General features: G+C 41.8%; 3 protein-coding genes across 5 annotated transcripts in view; 1 reads left to right on the top strand and 2 right to left on the bottom strand.

Moving 5' to 3' along the window:
• KLHDC1 (kelch domain containing 1) overlaps positions 1–594 on the bottom strand; it is a 45,865-nt gene extending 45,271 nt beyond the window's left edge. For both annotated transcript variants that reach the window (XM_070748931.1, XM_070748939.1), the window contains exon 1: positions 380–594. The gene's annotated coding sequence lies outside the window, so the exon portion shown is untranslated. The remainder of the gene's footprint in view (positions 1–379) is intronic.
• On the top strand, positions 564–20,690 carry DNAAF2 (dynein axonemal assembly factor 2). 2 transcript variants are annotated; one of them, XM_070748882.1, is made up of 3 exons: positions 564–2,877; positions 13,551–13,694; positions 15,962–20,690. In XM_070748882.1, the coding sequence occupies exons 1-3, from the start codon at positions 685–687 to the stop codon at positions 16,445–16,447; spliced, it is 2,823 nt and encodes a 940-aa protein (XP_070604983.1). In that variant the 5' UTR covers positions 564–684; the 3' UTR covers positions 16,448–20,690. The 2 variants fall into 2 exon arrangements, with proteins under 2 accessions (XP_070604983.1, XP_070604975.1); XM_070748874.1 differs by having other exon boundaries at positions 15,959–20,690.
• On the bottom strand, positions 18,469–20,481 carry MGAT2 (alpha-1,6-mannosyl-glycoprotein 2-beta-N-acetylglucosaminyltransferase). Its single transcript, XM_070748912.1, has one exon. It carries the CDS (start codon positions 20,479–20,481, stop codon positions 19,087–19,089), a length of 1,395 nt encoding a protein of 464 aa, XP_070605013.1. The 3' UTR covers positions 18,469–19,086.
• Positions 20,691–21,996: the final 1,306 nt, after the last annotated feature.

The following is a 21,996-nucleotide window of genomic DNA, read 5'->3' as shown; positions in this document are numbered from 1 at the left end:
AAAGAAACGCTCCCTTCGCTCTGGGCAGCCGAGGAGTCACCACAGTGAAGGAAAGGTGCCGGCTACAAAGCAAGCGAGCAAGAGGAGAGGGGAGCCCTTCAGCATGGGAAGGAAGAGGCAGCAGGTAGCAACAGCAGCAGGCAGTGTATAGGAGGCAGCCTTGCGGCGGGTGTGTTGGAGGTGAGTGCTCCTTGCCACCTCAGAGTCCCTCTTTTTTTTTTTAAGCCTTAAAGTTTTGCATTTTTTAAAATTCACCTCACCTTCCTTCAGCAATGACTGTCCTCTTCTACCTCCTCCCACCCAAATTTCTTTCCTAATGGGTTTGCACGCATTATTTTCTTTTACATTGATTCCTATGGGAAAAATTGATTCTACTTACAAGCTTTTCTACTTAAGAACCTGGTCACGGAGCTAATTAAGTTCTTAAGTATAGGTACCACTCTCGAGCGCTTGGCCTTGTTTCCCTGTCCCAAAAGAGGACGAACCGCCATTCAGTTTACTGGTCGCTATGGTAACAGACCAGACCCGCCATATTGTTAGGAACGTTTCCATGGCAACAACTACGCGTGATAACCGCCGCCTCATCGTTTGATTTCGTATCTCCAGGGACCGGGACTTCTCCCTTTGCGTGCAACCGTCTGTCGAGCCGGCCCAGCAAAGGAAACGAAGACCGCTTTTGCAGGCATGGCGGACCATTTAGGCCTGGAGGACTTGAACTTGACAGGAGAGGAAGCCGAGCGGCTGACCAACGCTTTCAAGGAGGAGGGATTCCGCACTCTTTTCGCGGAATACGTGGCCGAACTGAACGATCCCGAACAAAGGGCCATTTATGAGGCCGAAGTGATAGCCATGGAGCGGCAGCGGGGCGTGGAAGCCCGCTTCCTCCACCCTACTCCGGGCTGGGTCCTGCGCACGAGCCAGGCTGGTAACCGGCGCTGTTACATCAACATCTGCAGCAACCGGCTAATCGGGAAGCCGGAGCTTCGGCCGGAGGCCGGAGGTTACTGCTGGTCCCTGCCCCATTCCTTAGCGCCGGGCCGGGAGGAGCTGAGCCGCAAGCAACCGCGCGGGCCCCGCCGCCTGGTTTACGACGTCGTCTTCCACCCGCGCACCCTGTGCTTGGCCGACCGCCTGGCCCAATTCCGCCGCCTGGTGAACGAGACGGCCCTGGAGGCGATAGAGAAAAACTACTCTCCGCAACTGGACCGCGCCAACGCCGTCCCGCTCAACCGTGTCAAGTATAAGGGCGTCCCGCAGGCCACGCTGCTCCGGACGCCGCTGGCCGCGGGATCTCAGCCTGCCTCGGAAGAGTCCGGAGAGCCAGACGACTCCCCATTGCCGCCTTTCCGTTCGCCCTACACCTACCCGCCGCCCGGCCCGCAATACGAAGCTCCGAGGACCCCGCCGCCCAAGCCGCCTCCCACCACGCCGCAATGGACTCTCCGGCAGCGCTCCTACGTGGACCTTCAGGATTACCGCCACAGCCGGGACTCCGCGCCTAGCCCCATCCCCCGCGAGTTGGTGGTGACCATTGAACTTCCCTTGCTCAGCTCCGCCGCCCAGGCCCAGCTGGAGATCCGCGGCCGGGAACTTCAACTGGATTCCCAGCGGCCGGCCGCCTACCACCTGCGCGTCCCGTTGCCCTACGTCGTGGACGAGAGCAGCGGCCGGGCCACGTTCAACAAAGCCAAGAAACAACTGGCGGTCGTCCTGCCGGTTTTGCGGAAGCCGGAAGCGGGCCTTAGTTGCAGCGTTCCAGCCGCGCGGGAGCAAATCAAGGCCTCGACGGAAAACGAGGAGCACCTGTCAGAAGACGGCTGCACCAGCCCGGATGAAGAGGAAGCGGAAGCGGGTCGAAAGACTAGCGGTTCTGAGCATGCGCTTCCCGTTCTTGCGTCCGACGTACAAACCACTCCGACGCCCGCTTTGGCTGATGATGCTTTAGTTCCTGACTTGAACGATCCGGTTCCGCTCAATGCACATGAATGCGCTACGCGTGCCGATCTGCAGCTTTCCGTGCATGCGGGAGAAGAGAATCCCGTCGTTTCTTGCGCTTCTGAATTTAGTGCTGCGCTTCCCGGGTGCAACGAGAACAGTGCCGAAGGGGACCCGGATTTAACCCGAAACAGCGTGATTTTGGGCGCACAGACTGAAGGTACCGGCTTAGATTGCCTTTCCACCTCTCTGCCTACCGACCACGCTTGGAAGCTCCCTACTGCAGATCCTGCAGTTTTTTTAAATCAGGACCATCTCTGTCTCGACATGGAACTTAATAAAAGTCCCAACATTGCTGATGTTGAACTCCCGTTGTGTCCAAATAACAGCCCAATCCCGTGTAAATGGTCCTCTGATAGCTTGGAGACAATTATGTCAACTGATAATCTAGATCAGAGTCCAGAATTTGCGGGAAATTTAGATACAGCAAACCCCACTGCTGCTAACCACATGGCACATTCTGTTTTGTATCCCGCTGTTTCTTCAGTTCAGCTTTCACAGAAGCTTGAAATTGCTGTAGACGCTCATGTAACCTCTATTTGCAGTCCTGATCCTTCAATATCTCCTGCCAGCGCTATCTGTCCTCCTTTTAACTGTACTCAAGATGAAAAGTCTTTGGTGATCCTGTTACAGGTTCCAGATATTGTTCCCCTGAGTTTCCAAGGTGAAGTGGGCATAAATTATTACCGGGTGAATTTTACAAACAGAGACAGTATTTCCTACCACTTCCTCTTGCAGTTTCTTCCTGAAAATAAATTATCTTCTCCAGAAAGTGAAATTAATATGTCGCCTAATAATGTTGTCATTATCCTCACCAAATCACCTGAAGCTAATGGAATTTGGACAAAGTTCTATTTTGGTTCAAATTATGACAATTTACAGGTAAATTACTTTTTACATGTTTATATTATTATAGACAACTGTATTTAAGTTCTTTACAATTTGGGAATATGTGTGATCCTTCAAAATTGTGCATGCATTTCACTTCCTTCTTTTTCTGTACAGAATGTGGGGTACTAAATTTTATCTAATTTGCCCAGTAATTTGTTGTTTATCACTCGTTTGAGGCAATAAATTAGTGATCCAAATTTACACCTCTGCCACCAGGCAGGGGGAAATTGATTCCCCTGGACCGTCCTGTTTTATGTATGGTTTGTTTGGGATGTTTCATTGTTTTTATATTAAGGGTTTAATTTTGTTTTTAGTCATTGGATTTGTATTGTATATTGTTGTTGTGAGCCGTTCCGAGTCTTCGGAGAGGGGCAACATACAAATCTAAATAATTAATAATAATAATAATAATAATAATAATAATAATAATAATAATACATTTGTTTGCTATCTTGTTATCAGGGTGCGAAGGTCAGCAGAGCAAATATACTCTGAAGCACATTCCCATAGCTATATTATAGGTTGTAGCGTTATTTGATTAAATATGTAATTGCTTAATTGCTGTGCATTTCTGATATTTTTGATAGTGCTTTGATGTCCTGTGAATGGAAATCATAGTTAGGACTCTTTAGAAATAAAATGTATCAGAATACTGGATTACTGGCAGGAGAGACATTATGTCACTGCCTGAGTGAACATAAAGCTTCTACAATTAGAACTTTTTAATCTTGTGATTTTGTAAGTGATTCAATGTTTAGATTATTTGACAGAAAAGGCAGATAAGAGTTAAGAATGGGACGATATACTATAGAATATTAGTCTAAAGAGAGCAATGTATTAAATCAGTATTATTTTTATTTTAATAAAACCTTGTCCCAAATGAAGATATTCTAGATTTCTCAACTCCATGTTGAAAATCTGTACAGATTCCATATCCAATGAATAATGCTGCACAAGGGAGAAAATGAATAAGAAGAACCTTGTAACTTTCTAGCATTAAAAACTGAACTAACTGCTGCCATCAAGTAATAACCTTTATATCCAACTACAATATCAACATAGCTGAGCAGTTAAAGAAAAACAGCAAGGGAAACCACTGTTTTGGTACACTTTTCATGTAATGCTAAATTATTGCCAGCAGAAGATGCTAATATAAAGCACCTGGCTCAAACATTCTCCCTTCTCACCATCACCTGTGGGATGGAGCAGAAATAAAATAAAATCTAGCTTCTAAGATACAGTAAGACCTCACCTATCGCTGGTGTTACGTTCCAGACCCAGCCGCGATAGGTGAAATCCGTGATGGGGAATTTATCGACTGATAGTACTTATTTAAGTATTTATATTGTAATTGTTTGGTGAGTTTTCATTGTTTTAAGTGTTTATAAACCCTTCCCACACAGTATTTATTTTAGATACAGTATTTAAATACAGTATTTACAATTTTAGATATATATTTTTTGAACAACCTGCTGATCGAGTTCCGCGGGCTGTTTAAATCTGCCGATCGACTTCCTCAGAAACCCGCGAACCAGCGAAGATCCGCGAATGATTTTTCTCATTAATATTTCTTGAAAACCCGCGATGAAGTGAAGCCGCAGTAGGTGAAGCGTGGTATAGCGAGGGACTACTGTACTTGGATATACAGTATGTGAAATAGGAGTTTAAAATAAATTCTGCTTTTGCTAAATGACAATGAAGAACAATTCGGGGCTTGATTAAGCCCTGAATAATTGTTCATTGTTATTTAGCAAAAGCAGAATTTATTATATTTACACACACACACACACACACACACACACACACACACACAGAGTGTGTATATATATACTGTATTTACAAAATTTACCAGAATATCTCCGAGACCGCCTTCTGCCGCACGAATCCCAGCGACCGATTAGGTCCCACAGAGTGGGCCTCCTCCGGGTCCCGTCAACTAAACAATGCCGGTTGGCGGGCCCCAGGGGGAGAGCCTTCTCTGTGGCGGCACCGACTCTCTGGAACCAACTCCCCCCGGAGATCAGAACTGCCCCTACTCTTCCTGCCTTCCGTAAACTCCTCAAAACCCACCTTTGCCGTCAGGCATGGGGAAACTAGACATCTTCCCCTGGGCACGTTGAATTTATATATGGTATGCTTGTGTGTGTGTATGTTAGTATAAGGGTTTTTCTTAAATTTATAATATTTTAATTAATTGGATTAATGTATTGGATTGTTTTTTCACTTGTTGTGAGTCGCCCCGAGTTTTCGGAGAGGGGCGGCATACAAATCCAAATAATAAATAAATAAATAAATAACAACTAATAAGAAATTGTGTTCATTTTGAAGATATAAACTAGATATAAAATTTGAATTTTCATTTTATTGGAAAATGCAATATGAATAAGTGATGTAACTCTATAGAAAGAGAATTTTAAAGTCTAGGAATAGCAACTGCAATTCCAGCCAATTGTCATGCAGTTAGTAGAACATCTAAGCCAGTAATCCTCAACCTTTCTGGCTCTGGCCTGGTGGTGCTGGCAAGGATGAAGGGATGGTTTCACATACACACCTGCTACATTCACAATTGGAGCTTCATCAACTCATCTGCTGCTTCTGTACACCAGTCTCCCACATGGACCAGAAGTTGGGGACCCCTGATCTAAGGGACCTAAATATATGAATGGTTAATATATAAGAAATACTATAGTCATGTTTAGTTGTTTCAAGTCATTTAGGATTTCAAAGTTACTGATCAACCCTTTATATTAAGTTAAAAAAATAATGGAGCAGCCATCACTGAAATTGTTTCAATTAATGAAATATATCATGATGTTCGTCCATCGTGTTCGAGGAGAACCTTGACATCTAATGAGTTGTGCGATGTGTCCGCCGGCGGCTGGTAAGGCTATAGGGGTACAGAATGTTCTGCCATATGTTGGGCAGATGTGCGGGCACCATTGTTGCAGCATTTGCAGCTGTGGCTTTGTGGAGTGCTCGCTTTTCCATAAAGGTCATAAGTGTGGGAAATGGTTTTAGGTCACTTTTTTCAGTAATGCTATAAGTTTGAATGGTCACTAAATGAATTTATGTAAGTTGAGAACTACCTGTACTTTTCCCATCAGTCCAGCTGCAGTTTTGCAGACTAGTTGAGTATAAAGGTCATTACTACACTGCTAAAAAAAATGAAGGGAATATTCAAAGAACACATCCTAGATCTGAATGAATGAAATATTCTCATTGAATACTTTGTTTTGTACAAAGTTGAATGTGCTGACAACATGTGAAATTGATTGTCAATCAGGGTTGCTTCCTAAGTGGGCAGTTTGATTTCACAGAAGTTTGATTTACTTGGAGTTATATTGTGTTGTGTAAATGTTCCCTTTAATTTTTTGAGCAGTATATAACAGTTTATTTATTTATTTATTTATTACTTAGATTTGTATGCCGCCCCTCTCCGAAGACTGGAGAGATGTTCATATAAGTTATGTTTGCCTAATCTATGCAAACAGATGCTACTGGCTCACCAATCCAATTTGGGAAAGATTCCCAATTTTAACCAATATTTGAATACTGAAGTTCATTGCATGATAAGGAAAGCCTATGGACTAAATTTCAGAAGGGATAATTACCTTAAGAGAAGATTCCTATAAAAAGCACAAAAAATATAGGTTTATAAGTATATGGCCAATTTTCTAGGGCTATTTGCAGAATTTTTTTTAATATGTTGAGACACGTTCTGCAACATTTTGCATGCTTCATTATTATTAGAATTTATGTTTACCTTTTCTGACAATCATCCTTATTTTTATTCTGGTATTACTGAAGACTGGCCTGATTTATCTCCCATTCCTTCCACATACTGAATTTTGCCAACCACTTTTGAAAATATTTTTACCCCTTGTAATAGTAACTAGTTCCGTGACTTATTAGACTTTTGTCTCATCATTCAGTATGTACCCATTAGTTGGGAAAATTGATTAATTTTTTTAAGACAGTTCTGTATAATGACAAAGGTTGCCTCTGCTACTTCTGTAAATGCTATGTCTATTGGAGAGACAGTGTAATTTTTCATCTCAAAGGTTACTAATTTGTTAAATGGAGTTTCAAAAGTCAAGTGTTCTTTTGAATAAAAGAATCTGTCCATTTTATTATCTTTTTCAATACGGATCAGTGATGACAGGGAGGTACACAAATAATTTTCTTTTTCAATACGGATCAGTGGTGACAGGAAATGGTGTTTTTATCAGAGGCTGCTGCAAACTTGCAAAATCATTAATTTAATGGTTTACTGAACTTATTAATTTATTACAAACATTAATAATAATAATAATAATTTATTAGATTTGTACGCCGCCCCCCTCCAAAGACTCGGGGTGGCATACAAATCTAATAATTGCCATTGGAGTCAGGTAAGATTTTCAGCATGTAGAACCATATAAAGCCATGGTGATGAACCTTTTTTGGCTCGGGTGCCAAAAAGATAGGGGCAAGCACATGTGTGCCCACATCCATAATACAGTGCCCTCCCTCCATGCATGCGCACAACCCCCTGACTGTTCCCGTGCATGTGTGCACCCCTTCCTGCTGCCCAACCTCTGCGCATGTGCTTCACTGTAGTCTACGAAGTTCCAGTAGGCCCATTGGGCTATTATTCACTCTTATTCACTGTATAGGCATTTCCAATCTTAACTTTGGATTTATATATTATAGAAGCAGATAGGTGGAAGCACAGCCAGTGTCCAAATAAGCTTCAGATAAAGGTGCGTAAAATAGAATTCTCATGAAGAAACTAGGAAATGTTGGATTTGCTATCTGATGAAGCAAATTATTTGCATCTCATCTCAGAGAATTTGTTTTTCTAATATAAGTAATTCAAATAGCATCACTTTTTTCAGTTTATTGCACATAGGCATTCACATATACGTATGTATAAGCTGCCATGAGTACCCTCTCTAAATGGACTAAATGAACTGTATAAATTAACAAACAGATTTTCTGAAAATAATAACTATTTTACATTGTCGGTTTTACATATTGCAATAGATAATTCTGCATTGGCATTGCTGATTTTATTGAACATATGTATTTATTATAGTTTTTTAAAAAGCTTATTTGATTGATATAATAGGTTGAGATTTAATAGTAGCATTTGAAATATTTTTTTGCAAATCTTTCTAGTTCTCATTTGAAAAAAATAATCTAGATGGTTATATCTTGCTTCATTATAGCTGGTATTATGTTGATATTTGTGTATTTTCAGCCTGCAAGGGAAAATAAGTTAATTCCTTCATGCAGAAATCATACTATAGGTTGTCCTCAGTTTACAACAATAGTAACCCTTTGAAGTTACAACGACATCCAAAAAAATGATTTATGATTGTTTTTTATACTTATCACCTTTGCACCCCAGTGGTCAGATACTTGACAGTTGACTCATTTTTATGACAGTTGCAATGCCCCAGGGTTCTGTGATCCTCTTTTGCACTTCCCTCCAGCCTTTCCCCAAAACCCTTCATCAGGAGGTTGAAGCAGACTCCAAGTCAGAATTTCTGTCCCCCTCTGACCTTCACAAAAAGACCCCAAAGAGAGACACTGTCTGCAGCAACACAAACGTTCATTGCACATATCTGTTCCAGGGGGCATGGTTTGAGGACCCCTGATTTAGTGCAATATAAAAAGTGCAAATAATTTTTCTGTGGACCACCGAAATTTTCTTGTAGACCACCAGTGGTCCACGGACCACTATTTGGTGGCCTCTGATCTAGCTGATGGTTATACTCAACAGGATAGAAGGGAAGAATTTAAATGCAAAAACTAGTCTATGAAGCAATGTATGTGAATCATAACAAGAATTTTCTAGGATAGATAAGGAAAAACAATTGAATGCTTTTTTATCTCGTGCCTAGTGGGTTATTTTCTTGTTTCAGGTAAACATTGATTGCCCCAAAAGGAACAGCACTATAGATGCATATTGTGTGTATATAATATTTGAAAATACAAATGTTAAGATTAAATCCTGAACAATTTACCAAGCATGTGTTTCTTTTGCTATATCACAAGAATCTTGAATAAATAGCAGATACTTTTTGGAAAAATCTATTTTCTTTAAAATGTTGCTGCCTAAACTATTGACAAAACAGAGGCTCTTTATAGAAGAGCCACTAATACTTAAGGGGATATGCACCTCTTTCTTTGTTTGGAGAAATTGCTGACATCTTGATCAAGCTGTTAAAAGCTTTTTCTGGGTATGCCTCTTGGGGCTATTATCATTTTAATCAATGCCAGTGCCTCAGGGAAAGGTTTACAAATACCTCCTCCTCCCTACTTCATTTTGCATTGCTTGGAGGAGTTGAATTTCTATTTGTCAAGATTGACAAAAGCCCTTGAGATCCCCAGATCTCCATTATTTTTCATCCTCCTGTCTTAATTTGACAGTAAATGGATTTTCACTTAAATTAAACCCCTCTATATGTCCTACTTTTAAATGCCTGCAGTCTCCTCAGGATAAATTTTTAATTTGGTAAAGGCTCATGCAATTCTCGGTTGCATTAGAAAATTACTCTATCAAAGATGCTTGTGATCATACCTGCGTGTATAGTTCTGGACACCACATTTCCAGAAGAATATTGATAGAAACATACAGTAGAAACATAGAAGATTGACGGCAGAAAAAGACCTCATGGTCCATCTAGTCTGCCCTTATACTATTTCCTGTATTTTATCTTAGGATGGATATATGTTTATCCCAGGCAGGTTTAAATTCAGTTACTGTGGATTTACCAACCATGTCTGCTGGAAGTTTGTTCCAAGGATCTACTACTCTTTCAGTAAAATTAGAGGAGAGGATATATATGAAAGAAAGAAAATATATATGATAAGTGAGAGAAAGGAAAGACAATTGGACAGGGGACGAAAGGCACACCAGTGCACTTATGTACGCCTCTTAGGAACCTGGAGAGGTCAATCGTGGAGAGTCTAAGGGAGAAATGTTGGGGGTTAGGGGTTGACACAATTGAGTCCGGTAATGAGTTCCACGCTTCAATAACGTGATTGTTGAAATCATATTTTTTACAGTCAAGTTTGGAGCGGTTCGTATTAAGTTTGAATCTGTTGCGTACTCTTGTGTTGTTGCGGTTGAACCATCAAGATGTAATGATGGGGAAAAGCAGAGCAACTGTATACATTTCTGACAAAGATTGCATAGTTAGTCTGGAACAGTGATGGCGAATCTATGGCACCAATCCCACAGGTAGCACACAGAGCCATATCTGCTGGCACACGAGCCATTGCCTTAGCTCAGCTCCATCATGTATGTGTGTGCTGGCCAGCTGATTTTTAGCTTGCACAGAAGCTCTTGGGGAGCATTTTTTGGAATTCCAGAGAGCCTCCAGGAAGATGGAGAAGGGCATTTTTACTCCCTCCAGGCTCCAGGGAAGCCTTTGGAGCTTGGTGAGGGCAAACCGTGAGCCTATCAGGCCCATCAGAAGTTCGGAAACAGGCTGTTTCCGGCCTCCAGAGTGCCTTGGGTGATGGGGGAAGCTGTTTTGCCCCTCCCCAGGTATTGAATTATGGTGTGGGCACTCATGCATGCGTGATAGCATGCGCACACACTGTTTTCGCACCTGAGAAAAAAAAGGTTTGCCATCACTGGTCTAGAACTTGTTTTGTTTGCAGCTCTGTTCTACCAGCATTGACAATTTTTTGCCAATATGCTTGAACCAATTTCTGCTTGAAGTGTTTATAATAATTTATTTCATGTATGTAAATAAATCAATGCATTTCAAAAAATATTCCAGTATTCCAAAAGTTACAAAATCTACCCAAATAAGAACTCTACAGTTTTTCCCTATAACATAAGATCTTAAAAGACCAGGGATGGGTTCCTCCCAATTTTGGCTGGATTGCCCAAACCAGTAGCGACCCGCTGGTGATGTCATTTATTTATTTATTTATTTATTTATTTATTTATTCATTCATTCATTCATTCATTCATTCATTCATTCATTCATTCATTCATTCATTCAATTTTTATGCCGCCCTTCTCCTTAGACTCAGGGCGTTTTACAACATGTTAGCAATAGCACTTTTTAACAGAGCCAGCCTATTGCCCCCACGATGCGGGTCCTCATTTTATCCACCTCGGAAGGATGGAAGGCTAAGTCAACCTTGAGCCGGTGATGAGATATGAACCACTGACCTTCAGATCTACAGTCAGCTTCAGTGGCCTGCAGTACAGCATTCTACCTGCTGCGCCACCCCGGCTATTATGTCATGATGGCATCACGGATCCAATTCTGTCGGTGCTGGTCTGTGGGTGCTGCCATCTTTTTTAAGGATTTTTTTCCAAATGTTTTACAGTTTGGAAGTTTTTCCTTCTGCTGCTGTTTGAAAAAGGGCCCGGCTGCTCTCCCCCATGATTATACTTAACTTTATACCTTCACCGGAAGCACAGCTGATCAGCCCCTCAGCTGTGTTTTGGGCTGATTATAGCTGAGCATGCGCGGAAGCAGAATTGCATGAAGGGACACGCATGCGCAAAATATCGCAATACGAGACAGTGGCGAAGGTAAGTGGAACTCATCCATGCTAAAGACGTACATATTCCTTACTGCTTCTTTGTTACTGGCTCCAATTCTCAAGAATGTTTTTGTAGGCACTTTAAAGTATAAAAAAATTCTCCAAACATTAGCATATAATATTGCTTAAAAAAACTAAAAAGTGTGGAAGTAGAATCTATAGGTTCTACCCCCATACATCTTTGTATTTTTAGTACAAAAATTGTTGTGGTTAGCTCTGGCCCAGCTCCTGCCCCAAGGAATGTGAAGGTGGATGTGGGGGAGACATCCACATGCCGCAGGCCTGTTTTGCTCCCAGTGGAATCTGCCGACGAAGTCTCCTCTGACCAAGGAGACTTGAGTGACGGGGAGGAGGGGAGTTTGGCAGACAGCCCAGGAGATCAATCATCTGTATCATCCCTGCATTCTGAACAAGAATTAATGACACATCCATGCATGCGTAGAGTGATGCATAGGAGACAACAACTGAAGGATTATTACAAGAGAAAATGAGGCCATCTGTAGTTGGGTGGGCTGCTGTAATTAGTGCTACAGATAAAAGCGCAGCCTGGTGTTTTAGCCTCATGGCAGTTTATCTGATTCATTGTTTCATCAAGATCGTGGTTTTTGTGCTGTTCAAGATTGTGTGTGGACTCTGGACTTTAAAATTGGACTCAATTTCCCAGTTATGGGGTGAGCAATTGGATTGCATTTAACCTGTGCCTTGTGTGTACCAGAAAATCCCTTTGACATTTAAAAAGGGAGCTGTTTCTGTTTTTCTGTTTATAAAAACTTTTGGGTTTTTCTTTTATCGTGTGGTGTGTATCTTCCTGGACTAATTACTCTGTAATTACAGACGGTTGAAACATGCCGGCAGAACAGAAAATATTTAAAAAGTACATTTTAGTACAAAATCTTGATAACTGAAGCTAGAACTTAACTAGCATTTTACTTTTTTGTGGTTGTTTAAACTTTTGTGTTGGAAAAGTGGCTAAAATCTCGCCTACACGGCAAGGAAATTTTTTTGAAAAGAAATGGCTTCTGAAACTGCTGTCAAAGCCACTGTTACAAAGCTATCAGCCTTATTTTATTTTTAAGAGTTAGTTTTTTAAAAAATAGATTGTTTAGAAAACATATAGCAGTAATTTCAGTATAATATTATGGTACATGTTCTATTCATAATGTCCATGAATGGACATTATTCATGGTGTTCATAGTTATTTTTCCTCAATGTGCTACTTTATTATCTGATTTTATTTATATGGCTTAGGAGATAAAAGAACCCTAGGTTGTACTCTTGCTTTTATATCCCTCATCCCCAAAATCTTGTGAGTTAGGCTGGGCTGAGAGAGGGTGGGGTGAGTCTTTCTAAAGCACCCCAGTAAACTTGTGCGGATGAGGGTTGGCTCCTTGGTGACAGTCCAGCTCCTTGACAATTGCACTGTTCTTGTAAAGATGTTGTTCTTTTTACAAAAGACAGTGCTATTGATTGCTTTCAGAGCATGTGTTTTTTAAATTCAAAGATCATGTTAAGAGTTATAGTTCTTCACATCTGGAGAGCAGCGGGTTAAAGAAACTGCTTCAGAATGTATGTCAATTGAAGGGGGAAAGTTATTGGGTTCATTTTTTTCTGCATCATGAACATTTCCTTGAAGAATAAAAAAAGAAACTTGCAATAGTATTGGTTGTGGTGTCTTTGGAACAAATGTTTTTAATGTCGTTTGGCGGACCCCAGGGGAAGAGCCTTCTCTGTGGTGGCCCTCTGGAATCAACTCCCCCCAGGGATTAGAATGGCCCCCACCCTCCTTGTCTTTCGCAAATTACTCAAGACCCACCTTTGTCACCAGGCATGGGGGAGTTAGGATATACCTTCCCCTAGGCCATTACAAGTTATGTATGGTATGTTTGTGTGTATGTTTGGTTTTTATAATAAGGGTTTTTAGTTGTTTTATTAATTTGGATTGTTACATGTTGTTTTTTATCATTGTTGTTAGCCGCTCCGAGTCTGCGGAGAGGGGCGGCATACAAATCCAATAAAAAATAATAATAATAATAATAATAATAATAATAATAATAATAATAATTTGAAATGAAATTTAAATCCTTCCATATCTGTTTTACCTTTAGGAAAGGTGTTTTATCACTGAAAACAATGTGGATAAGTTTGTCAGTCACCCAGGGATGTGCTGCTCCAGTCCATCGGAGAAGGAACACAAGCCATTAATTGAAGTATTGGATGTCTCTGAGGGCAAAAGCCAGATCAGATTAAAGGTAAAATGGTTATTCAGCATATGTCTGTTATCTGCTTTTCAAACTCAAGGGATCTATCACTATGGTTACTCTCACCAGTCCCGCTTAATGTTATTGAGGGCTTATTTTTTGCATGATAAACAGTGATTTGGAAAGTGGAATATTGTACAGTATGCATAGTTCAGAAATATAGCGCATAGGTTTGGGTTGTGCGGCACCATCTTGGATTCAAATAGGTAAAAGATGTTTCAGAACAAATACAGGCTATCAGCAACTTCTTAAAGCAATTCTATATTTTCTTGGCATTATGTGGCTACCCTACACCGTTGTTGTACACACTTAAGAAAAGGTGAGTTTGGTTTATGGAAGAGTCAATTGATGGTACGTACATATCCATGCGCACTCCAGAATGTTACACAGGCCTATTAAGAAATGGTCGAGCATCTCCTTTTTGTCTGCAAAATTAAACTCATTACAACTCCCCCAACAAGAATGTAAATGGTACCTACTGTAGATTTTATTTTGTGACAGTCTATATGTATAAATTATGTAAATAGATAACATTTTGAAGAAAACTACAGTATAAGGTGAATATTAATAGAACATTAATGTGAGACTTATTCGTAGAGTAGAATTCAAGATGCTAATAAAAAGATGGCTTGCTGGGAGTGATTATTTAAGAATTCCTTCTAAATTATGATTGATTACTGTGTATCAAGGTATCTCAAAATATTTATTTATTTTTTATTTGATTCGACTTCTGTGCTGCCCAATCCCAATGGGACTCAGGGCGGCATTAGTTAAATAGTATATACCGTAGTTATACATATATAATTAAAGTAGTTATATAGTGGTGCCTCTACTTAAGAGCTTTTCTAGATAAGAACCGGGTATTCAAGATTTTTTTGCCTCTTCTTAAGAACCATTTTCTACTTAAGAACCCAAGCCCAGAGAAATTTCCTAGGAAATTTGAGAGCGGCATGAAGGCCTGGCCATTCCCTGCCATTCCCCCTTTAATCCCGGCCATCTCGGGCTTTTCTGGGCTGCCAGAGGAGCCTTTCGGTGGTGCTTAAGGAGCTTTTGGTAGCTCAGAGTGAATGGAGTGTTTTCCTTTCTCTGGGCGTTTGGAGAGGGAATATATCACTTCACTGTGGTGACTCCCTTGTGCTGCCTCCATACCTAAATTGTATAGGCCCGGGGGGGGGTGGTGTCTCAATTCCCCCATGCCTGACGGCAGAGGTGAGTTTTAAGAAGTTTACGGAAGGCAAGGAGGGTGGGGGCAGTTCTAATCTCCGAGGGGAGCTGGTTCCAGAGAGTCGGGGCCGCCACAGAGAAGGCTCTTCCCCTGGGACCCACCAGATGACGTTATTTCGTCGACGGGACCCTGAGAAGGCCAACTCTGTGGGACCTAATTGGTCGCTGGGATTCGTGCGGCAGAAGGCAGTCCCGGAGATATTCTGGCCCGATGCCATGAAGGGCTTTATAGGTCATAACCAACACTTTGAATTGTGACCGGAAATTGATTGGCAACCAATGCAGACTGCAGAGTGTTGGTGTAACATGGACATACCTAGGGAAGCCCATGATTGCTCTCGCAGCTGCATTCTGCACGATCCGAAGTTTCCGAACACTTTTCAAAGGTAGCCCCATGTAGAGAGCATTACAGTAGTCGAATCTCGAGGTGATGAGGGCATGAGTGACTGTGAGCAGTGAGTCCCGGTCCAGATAGGGCCGCAACTGGTGCACCAGGCGAACCTGGGCAAACATCCCCCTCGCCACAGCTGAAAGATGGTTCTTATTGACCTGAAGCATATCAAATTTCTCATTGAGCTAGGCTATCAATATAGCCATTTAATACTTAAATAAATAACAAAGTCGATCCAAACGGCATATTAGAAGTTGAAAGTCCAAGCAGATCAACTACTTCCTTATTTAGAATCATAACACTTCTCCAGGAACATACAAAGTCCATATGGTATTGAAAAGGCAGAAGCATTGAATAGGCAGAAGATATTTTGTATACATTAATCATGATTCCTTTTTTGTTAAATACATACCAACCACATGTCTGATATAATGAAACATTGCCTCGAAGAAGGCCCCATTGCTTTGGTAGTTATATTCTGCTGCTAGGATTAAGAAACACCCCATCTATGTTTACAGGAAGTTTATCAACAGATGTGAATGATAAAACCAGGCAAGGAGGAAATGCAAGTTGTTCTGGTTTGTTTAACATACTTGCTTCTTAGGTTGAAACTGAAATGTTTTCTGTCTCTTCCTCTCAGCAGATAGAGAACGGTAGCCTGCAACGTGGCGGAAGACAAAAAAGAGAGGGCAGTGAACAAGAACAAAAACATGGCAAACTTTTAACAGATGAAGAAAATTGCTCTGAACAAACCAAGAATGTTTCAGGTTCATGTGAAGCTATGCAGACAATGGGGCAAGTTGGCAAGGGAGCAAGCTATTGTATGGAGCTTGACCCTGGTGATCCCAATGGGAGGATTCTGGGGAAGTCGCAGATAAATAAATTGCATGAGTCAGGACTTACTTTTGCAACAAGCAAAAGAGCCACGTCCTCTGTGCAAACTGAGCTTCAGGAGGGAGAGGAAGTGAATGAAGATAAGAAGCCCTCACAGAACAAAGAGTTGAACAGGTTAGCTCCCACTGTGTTAAAGGAAATTAACAGGCAAGATGGCAGTGTGGAGTATACAAGCTGTCACAGAACACAGTGTGCAGTCACCTTTACAAATGCTTTGCTGTATGACCTGGATTAAATCAGTTTCAGAAGACTTTTACCTGAGTCTGCAGCTACCTCAAATTCTGCACTTACTGTGAAGTATACAAAAAGTCAGAAGTATACAGAAATTGAATTTCATTTGAGGGAAGGAAAAAGGAACACAAACTGCTTGGTTCCTTCATTTATTTCAAAGATTTGGATGAGAGTGATTTGTTCCTGAATTTAAAAAAGAAATAGCCAGTTCATTAAAGCTATATAGATTTCTCAGGCAAATCCTGATCCGAATTAGATGGCGCAGGTTAGGAAAGGGCAAAAAAAAATATGCAAATCCCTTGGCTTATAAGTAAGCTGTAAAGATGTTTTTTTTTAAAAAATAAATATCCCATTCTTCTGTTTTCTTCAGTTTTCAGCCAAATGGCAAATAATAACCCAGTAAACATTCTCCAAAACTAGATGACATTTTACACACAGCCTTTGCTGTTAGAATTGCTTTCAACCATGTACGTATTTACACAACTTGAGTGTTCTCACACTATCTAGCCTGCCTACAGGTAGGGAAGAAAATAAAGATTATTAACAATTAATTGCTGTCTGGTTTGCAAACTTTTTCAGTCTTTTTGGAGCCCTTTTAATGTCTCAGCCACACTGGGGACATTCTTCAAGTGGTATAAAAAAGTGGTAATTGTAAAATGAAACCATTGAAACCAAATTGATTTATTTGTAACATGGCTAGGATTCTAATGCTCCTGGATTGCCAATTTAATTTACTTAAATTTTCAAAGAATTTAAAAGCTTAATTTAAAGACATTTTGTAAGCATTGTCCTAATTTATCACAACAACCAATGGCAAGTTGAGTCTGTTTTTGTTAAGTGTAAGTCATATAAGTGTAAGTAATGTCATTAAATAGTCATGGGAAGACTTACCAATGCAAACCATACTATAAATAGATAATACTGTACTATTTGAAATTGTTATCCTTTTGAATATGTAGTTCACAACATTAAAATTGTCATATTGAAATCCAAAACTACACAGTACGCAATAACAGAAAACTACTCTAAGTGTCAACTTAATTAAATTTCCTCACTTAAGACAACTTCTAATTATGCCCCAGAATTATCCATTAGGTGGGAAATGGCCTTTGGTACTGTTGAGAATTTGCTGGAAATTAGCAAGCGACATCACACAGAGCAAACACTACAAAGTCAAGATTAAAGTTTCCATGAAGTAAATGAACTTTCATCAGTGACATGTGGTTCCTCGCTATGCTTAGTTTTAACTGGATTGCTCCATTTTGCAAATACAAACCAGAAATTTTAACAAAACTCCCTTCTAAATAAGAATTATTTAAAATAGTTTGCAATCTTTCATCTATTTACCTTAAAGGTTGTTTGCATATTCAAATGAATATAGGAAGAAATTTTATAGAATCTAATAAATCCTTCCTTTTGTAATCTTAAAAGTATATTTCAGAAAGGCAAAAACACCAAGATAGGGAAAGCTGTTGTAGTTTTTCTGTTAATTCCTCAAGTTTAATACCATCTGAATGTCATTTTTAAAATCTAATTTATCAAAAATATATTTTTAAGCTAGTTTATCTCAATTATTTCTGTTATCTGTTTGGAGTAATAAATTTTGGAATTTTTTTTGTAAAAAACTAAGGATGCATTTTGTTAAAAACTAAGGATACATTTTAGGATACGGTATTTGTTGGCATAATGAACTTTTATGTAGGTTGCCTAGAAGTTTGAGATAAATTCTATTGTAGAGCTGAGCATATAGTTTGTGACTGTTTCCACAAGCAAGGATTTTTAGGGTATTAAGATATTTTAGAATTTTCTAATTATTTTTCTAACATTCAAATTCTATACTCAATGCTCTCATATTAGGCTGCCAAATCTAAAAGTTAAAACTATTTCAATAAGAAGTAAACAATGTATTTTTAAAAGGAGCAGTTTACATGTCTTATTTCTAGCACTGCATTATGCTAATATTTCTGTATTGAAATTTTTAATTTGTGATATTTAAATTCAAATAAAGTTGATCCTATTAAACCATTGAAATTTGTATTACGAAAACATTATTTTTTTTATTATTTTGGCATAATTAAAAAAGCCGCATAATTCTACATTAAAAGAAACCAATAAGCACATAGAAAATAAGATAATGCTTTTTGCAGGTATTAAGGTATCAAATTTCAAGCAAGCTGGTAAAAAGGTTATAGAAATGGAATACTGAGAGCAGAGGATCATAGTGTAAAGATAAAGGGGAGAGACAGTAAGTTACAAAACAAACTTAAAAGATAACTTTTGAAAACTCATGGACACTGAATAGCGAAAGACTGACAGGGCCCCCATAGATACAATTGCATCTACAATATTAATCTTTGTTAAAAACAAGCTTGAAGATGTTGGGACTACCTTATAAAAGGGACTAGATCTGTTGTAAAAAAAAACCTCTCTTATTTCCAGGAAACACGTAAACATTTATAGTTTTTATTTTGAGCATTGCTCCACATAATTATTCAGTGTCCAAAATTAATTACCAAATGACATCTTCTGCAACCATTGCTGTCCATATTAAACCAGAAGCAAATTCCAAGGTTTTTTTTTAATGTTTGTGTATTTAAAAGACTAGTCAGTCCGACAGAGACCAAGGCTCAATGTTCTTTCATTTCACTGTAATCTTCGGTAACTTTTACAGAGTTCGTGGTCCCGAATGTCACCCCAACCCCCGTTTTTGACGTGGGGGCTCAAAGGGGTCATTGAGTACCGCTTGCTAATAGTTACGGTTTCAGGGAATAAGTATTGTTGATTGATTTTTAACAGCGAGTCAATTTTGGCACTCTGAACCGAGGGTTGGCACGATTTTTTGTGGTGCATGCCACAGTCGCCGGTGTGGAAGATTCGGGGGATCTCCGGGACCAGCACTTTCCAGAAATGTGGAAGGCACCCCACGGTCAAGTGCTGCAGAGTCCAGTCCCAGTTATAGTCATCGTAGGTGCAGAAGGCATCCGTGCAGGCAATGAGTTGCTGGTAGGTGTCCCTAGCAAACACCATGCCCATGTTGTGCTCCGTGGACTTCCACGTCTTCAGTTCCACCTTGTCAGCCCGGCCGGCAAAGCTGCCACGCACAGTGGCATAGGTGCCCAAGGAGAGCACCTGGCACTCGGGGCACTCGCGCTGCCTCAGGGCCCAGAGGCGCTGAAGGACGTGGTAGAAGTCAGGCGCCAGGTAGTGGTCCTCCTCCAAGAAGACCACCAGGCCCGGGTGTTCCCTCAGAGCGCGGACCCGCTCCCACATGAAGTGAAGCTTCCACCACCAGTGGTGCTTGGTCTGAGTGAAACTCGACTCCCGGTAATGGCCGAAGGCGTCGGGGTAGTGAGCGTTGAGGCAGCCCGCGCGCAGCGCCGCCGCCTGGCCTAGGTCTCGCGGACAGTCGCGCGGGTCCGTGCCGGGGAACTCGCCAGGGTAGAGCTGCAAGCTGAAAGGGAAGAAAATCTGCAGGACGGCGCAGAAGTCCACGGAAGCGGCCAGCGCATTGAGCTCGGCCGACCACACGTCGTGACTGAGCACGAGGAGGACTTTCTCCACGCCGGGCGCGCGCCGCAGCGAGTCCAACAGGATCCGGAGGTGCTCGGCGCGCTCGTGCACCTGCACCACCAGAGCCACGGACGCCTCCCCGGGGCTGCTGCTGCCGGGCCGCCAGCGGGCCTCGTTGCGAATGGGCTGGTCGAAGTTGAGGCGGTAGACCAGAGAGCGGTAGTGCAGGGTGCGATTGGGGCCCGCCGGCAACGGGTCTTCCCTCGAGAGCGACGAAGAATTGGAAGGCCGCCCGTTGTTCACCGGAAGGCTGCTGCTGCTGCTACTGCTGGGAACAGCCGGCGGCAACGGTCGACCGCCCGGGAGCGGCGGCGACGGCGGAGAGGCGGCTTCTTCCCGTTTGCTGCTGCTGCTGCTGCTGCCGCCGCCGCCCTCGCTCGTCCCTCCCCAGAGCACTAAGGCACAAGCGGCGGCGCCCAAGACCAGCAGCAGCGCCACCACTTTGCGCTTGTAGATGCGGAGTCTCATGGTCCGGGAGGTTTTCCGGTCCTCCGGCGTCTTTCCTCGTCCCTCACTTGCGGGGGCTTCGGGACGGGCCTGCCGCGCCCCGCGGCCCCTCGGAGCACATCAGAGGGACAACTTGGCGCCCCGGGCTTCGAGGGGGCCCGATCGCTCGGGCCGCCGTTGCCGTTGCCGCCGCCGTGCACATCCTCCTTCGTTCTTTTCCTCGGCCGGAGGCGAAAGAGGCGGCGCGGCCGGATGAAGAATGAGCGAGCGAGCGGAGGGAGGGGGGGGAGGAGACTCGAGCGGCTCCGCCCCGGACGCGCCAGCCGGCCACGCTATCTCCGCCGGGGCTACAGCAAGGCCAGGAACCGCCCTCCCTTCTCCGGGCGCGGCTTCCGTATTCGGACTTCCCGCTTGGTTCGGCTGTAATCTGGGCCGATCTAGATGCGCTGTTTGGGGAAACAAAGGGAATCGTTTGGCGCTGACGTTCCGAAAGGAATCCGATTGGTAGGATGGCAAAAAAAGAGCAAATGTTCTGCCGTCCAAATTTTCTGCCCTTAACTTTGAAGCAATCGAAGAAACTATTTGGATTGCATTGTGGGGTTCCTTCAGGCTGAGCTTGGTTTATTTTCTTGAGGACTGCTGCCTTGGTTAGGTAACGAAACCGCAGCAAAAAAAACCCCACCGGGCTCAGAGAGCACCGAGGATCCTCACTTTCATTGTTTCCGTAGACAATGGGCATTTTATTCTCTGGTCACGGTTTCTAACTAGACTAACGTTGGCCATGGGGTAGTGTCTAGATTAGTGTTTCCCAACCTTGGCAACTTGAAGATATCTGGACTTCAACTCCCAGAGGAATTCTGGGAGTTGAAGTCCAGATATCTTCAAATTGCCAAGGTTGGGAAACACTGGTCTAGATAACGTATGAAAGAACAGGTTAGGAACAGATCATTCCAAGAAAGACTCAATATTCAATCATCAGTTAATGACACCTACAGTATTAATTGTGCTCTGGGTTACCAAAGATCTCTGTGAAGAACTTTTTCTAATTCCCTATCTGCTCCTTGTAAAGCAGTCAACTCTCACAATTCATCCTTCCTTGTGAGCTCATCTTTAGGCCAAAGCATAACAATGATGTTTTACATAAACTATATCCATGATGTTTTTAGTATATAGATCATGTGTGTGAGGTGAAATGTGCTGAAAGAGGCTGCTCAGAATTATCCAACTAGTTTTTCTAGGTGGGACTAGAAATCAATTTTCTAGATTTTTAAAGCATTAAGTTTTATCTCCTCGAGTAACGAGGGGACTTTTGTATTTTTCCCTGAGGCTGGAAACAAATTTCTAGATTCATGATGTAGCTAAAGCAGCATGTTTTATTCCAAGCACAATTTCTATATGACCTGGTAATAAATATTGTCATGCTGATTTTAAAATCTCAACTGATGTCTGGAAATTATTGTCTACAAGGTTATAAAAACACTGTAAATTATATTTTGTAGTCAATAAATTATTGTATACAAGCTGTAATATGTGATT

The sequence above is a fragment of the Erythrolamprus reginae genome, chromosome 1, assembly GCF_031021105.1.
Source record: "Erythrolamprus reginae isolate rEryReg1 chromosome 1, rEryReg1.hap1, whole genome shotgun sequence".
Classification (NCBI taxonomy): Eukaryota; Metazoa; Chordata; class Lepidosauria; order Squamata; family Dipsadidae; genus Erythrolamprus; species Erythrolamprus reginae.
The sequence above is the reverse complement of the archived record's forward strand: the minus strand, read 5'-3'. Positions and strand labels throughout refer to the sequence as shown.

What these genes read in the sequence shown, in the direction of transcription:
- DNAAF2 (XM_070748874.1), top strand. Translation starts at nt 685, where the DNA reads ATGGCGGACCATTTAGGCCTGGAGGACTTGAACTTGACAGGAGAGGAA. An exon ending in CAAATTATGACAATTTACAG is followed by an intron (nt 2,878 to 13,550) that starts GTAAATTACTTT and finishes TTTTACCTTTAG; the next exon opens with GAAAGGTGTTTTATCACTGA. An exon ending in AAAGCCAGATCAGATTAAAG is followed by an intron (nt 13,695 to 15,958) that starts GTAAAATGGTTA and finishes TCTTCCTCTCAG; the next exon opens with CAGATAGAGAACGGTAGCCT.
- MGAT2 (XM_070748912.1), bottom strand. Translation starts at nt 20,481, where the DNA reads ATGAGACTCCGCATCTACAAGCGCAAAGTGGTGGCGCTGCTGCTGGTC.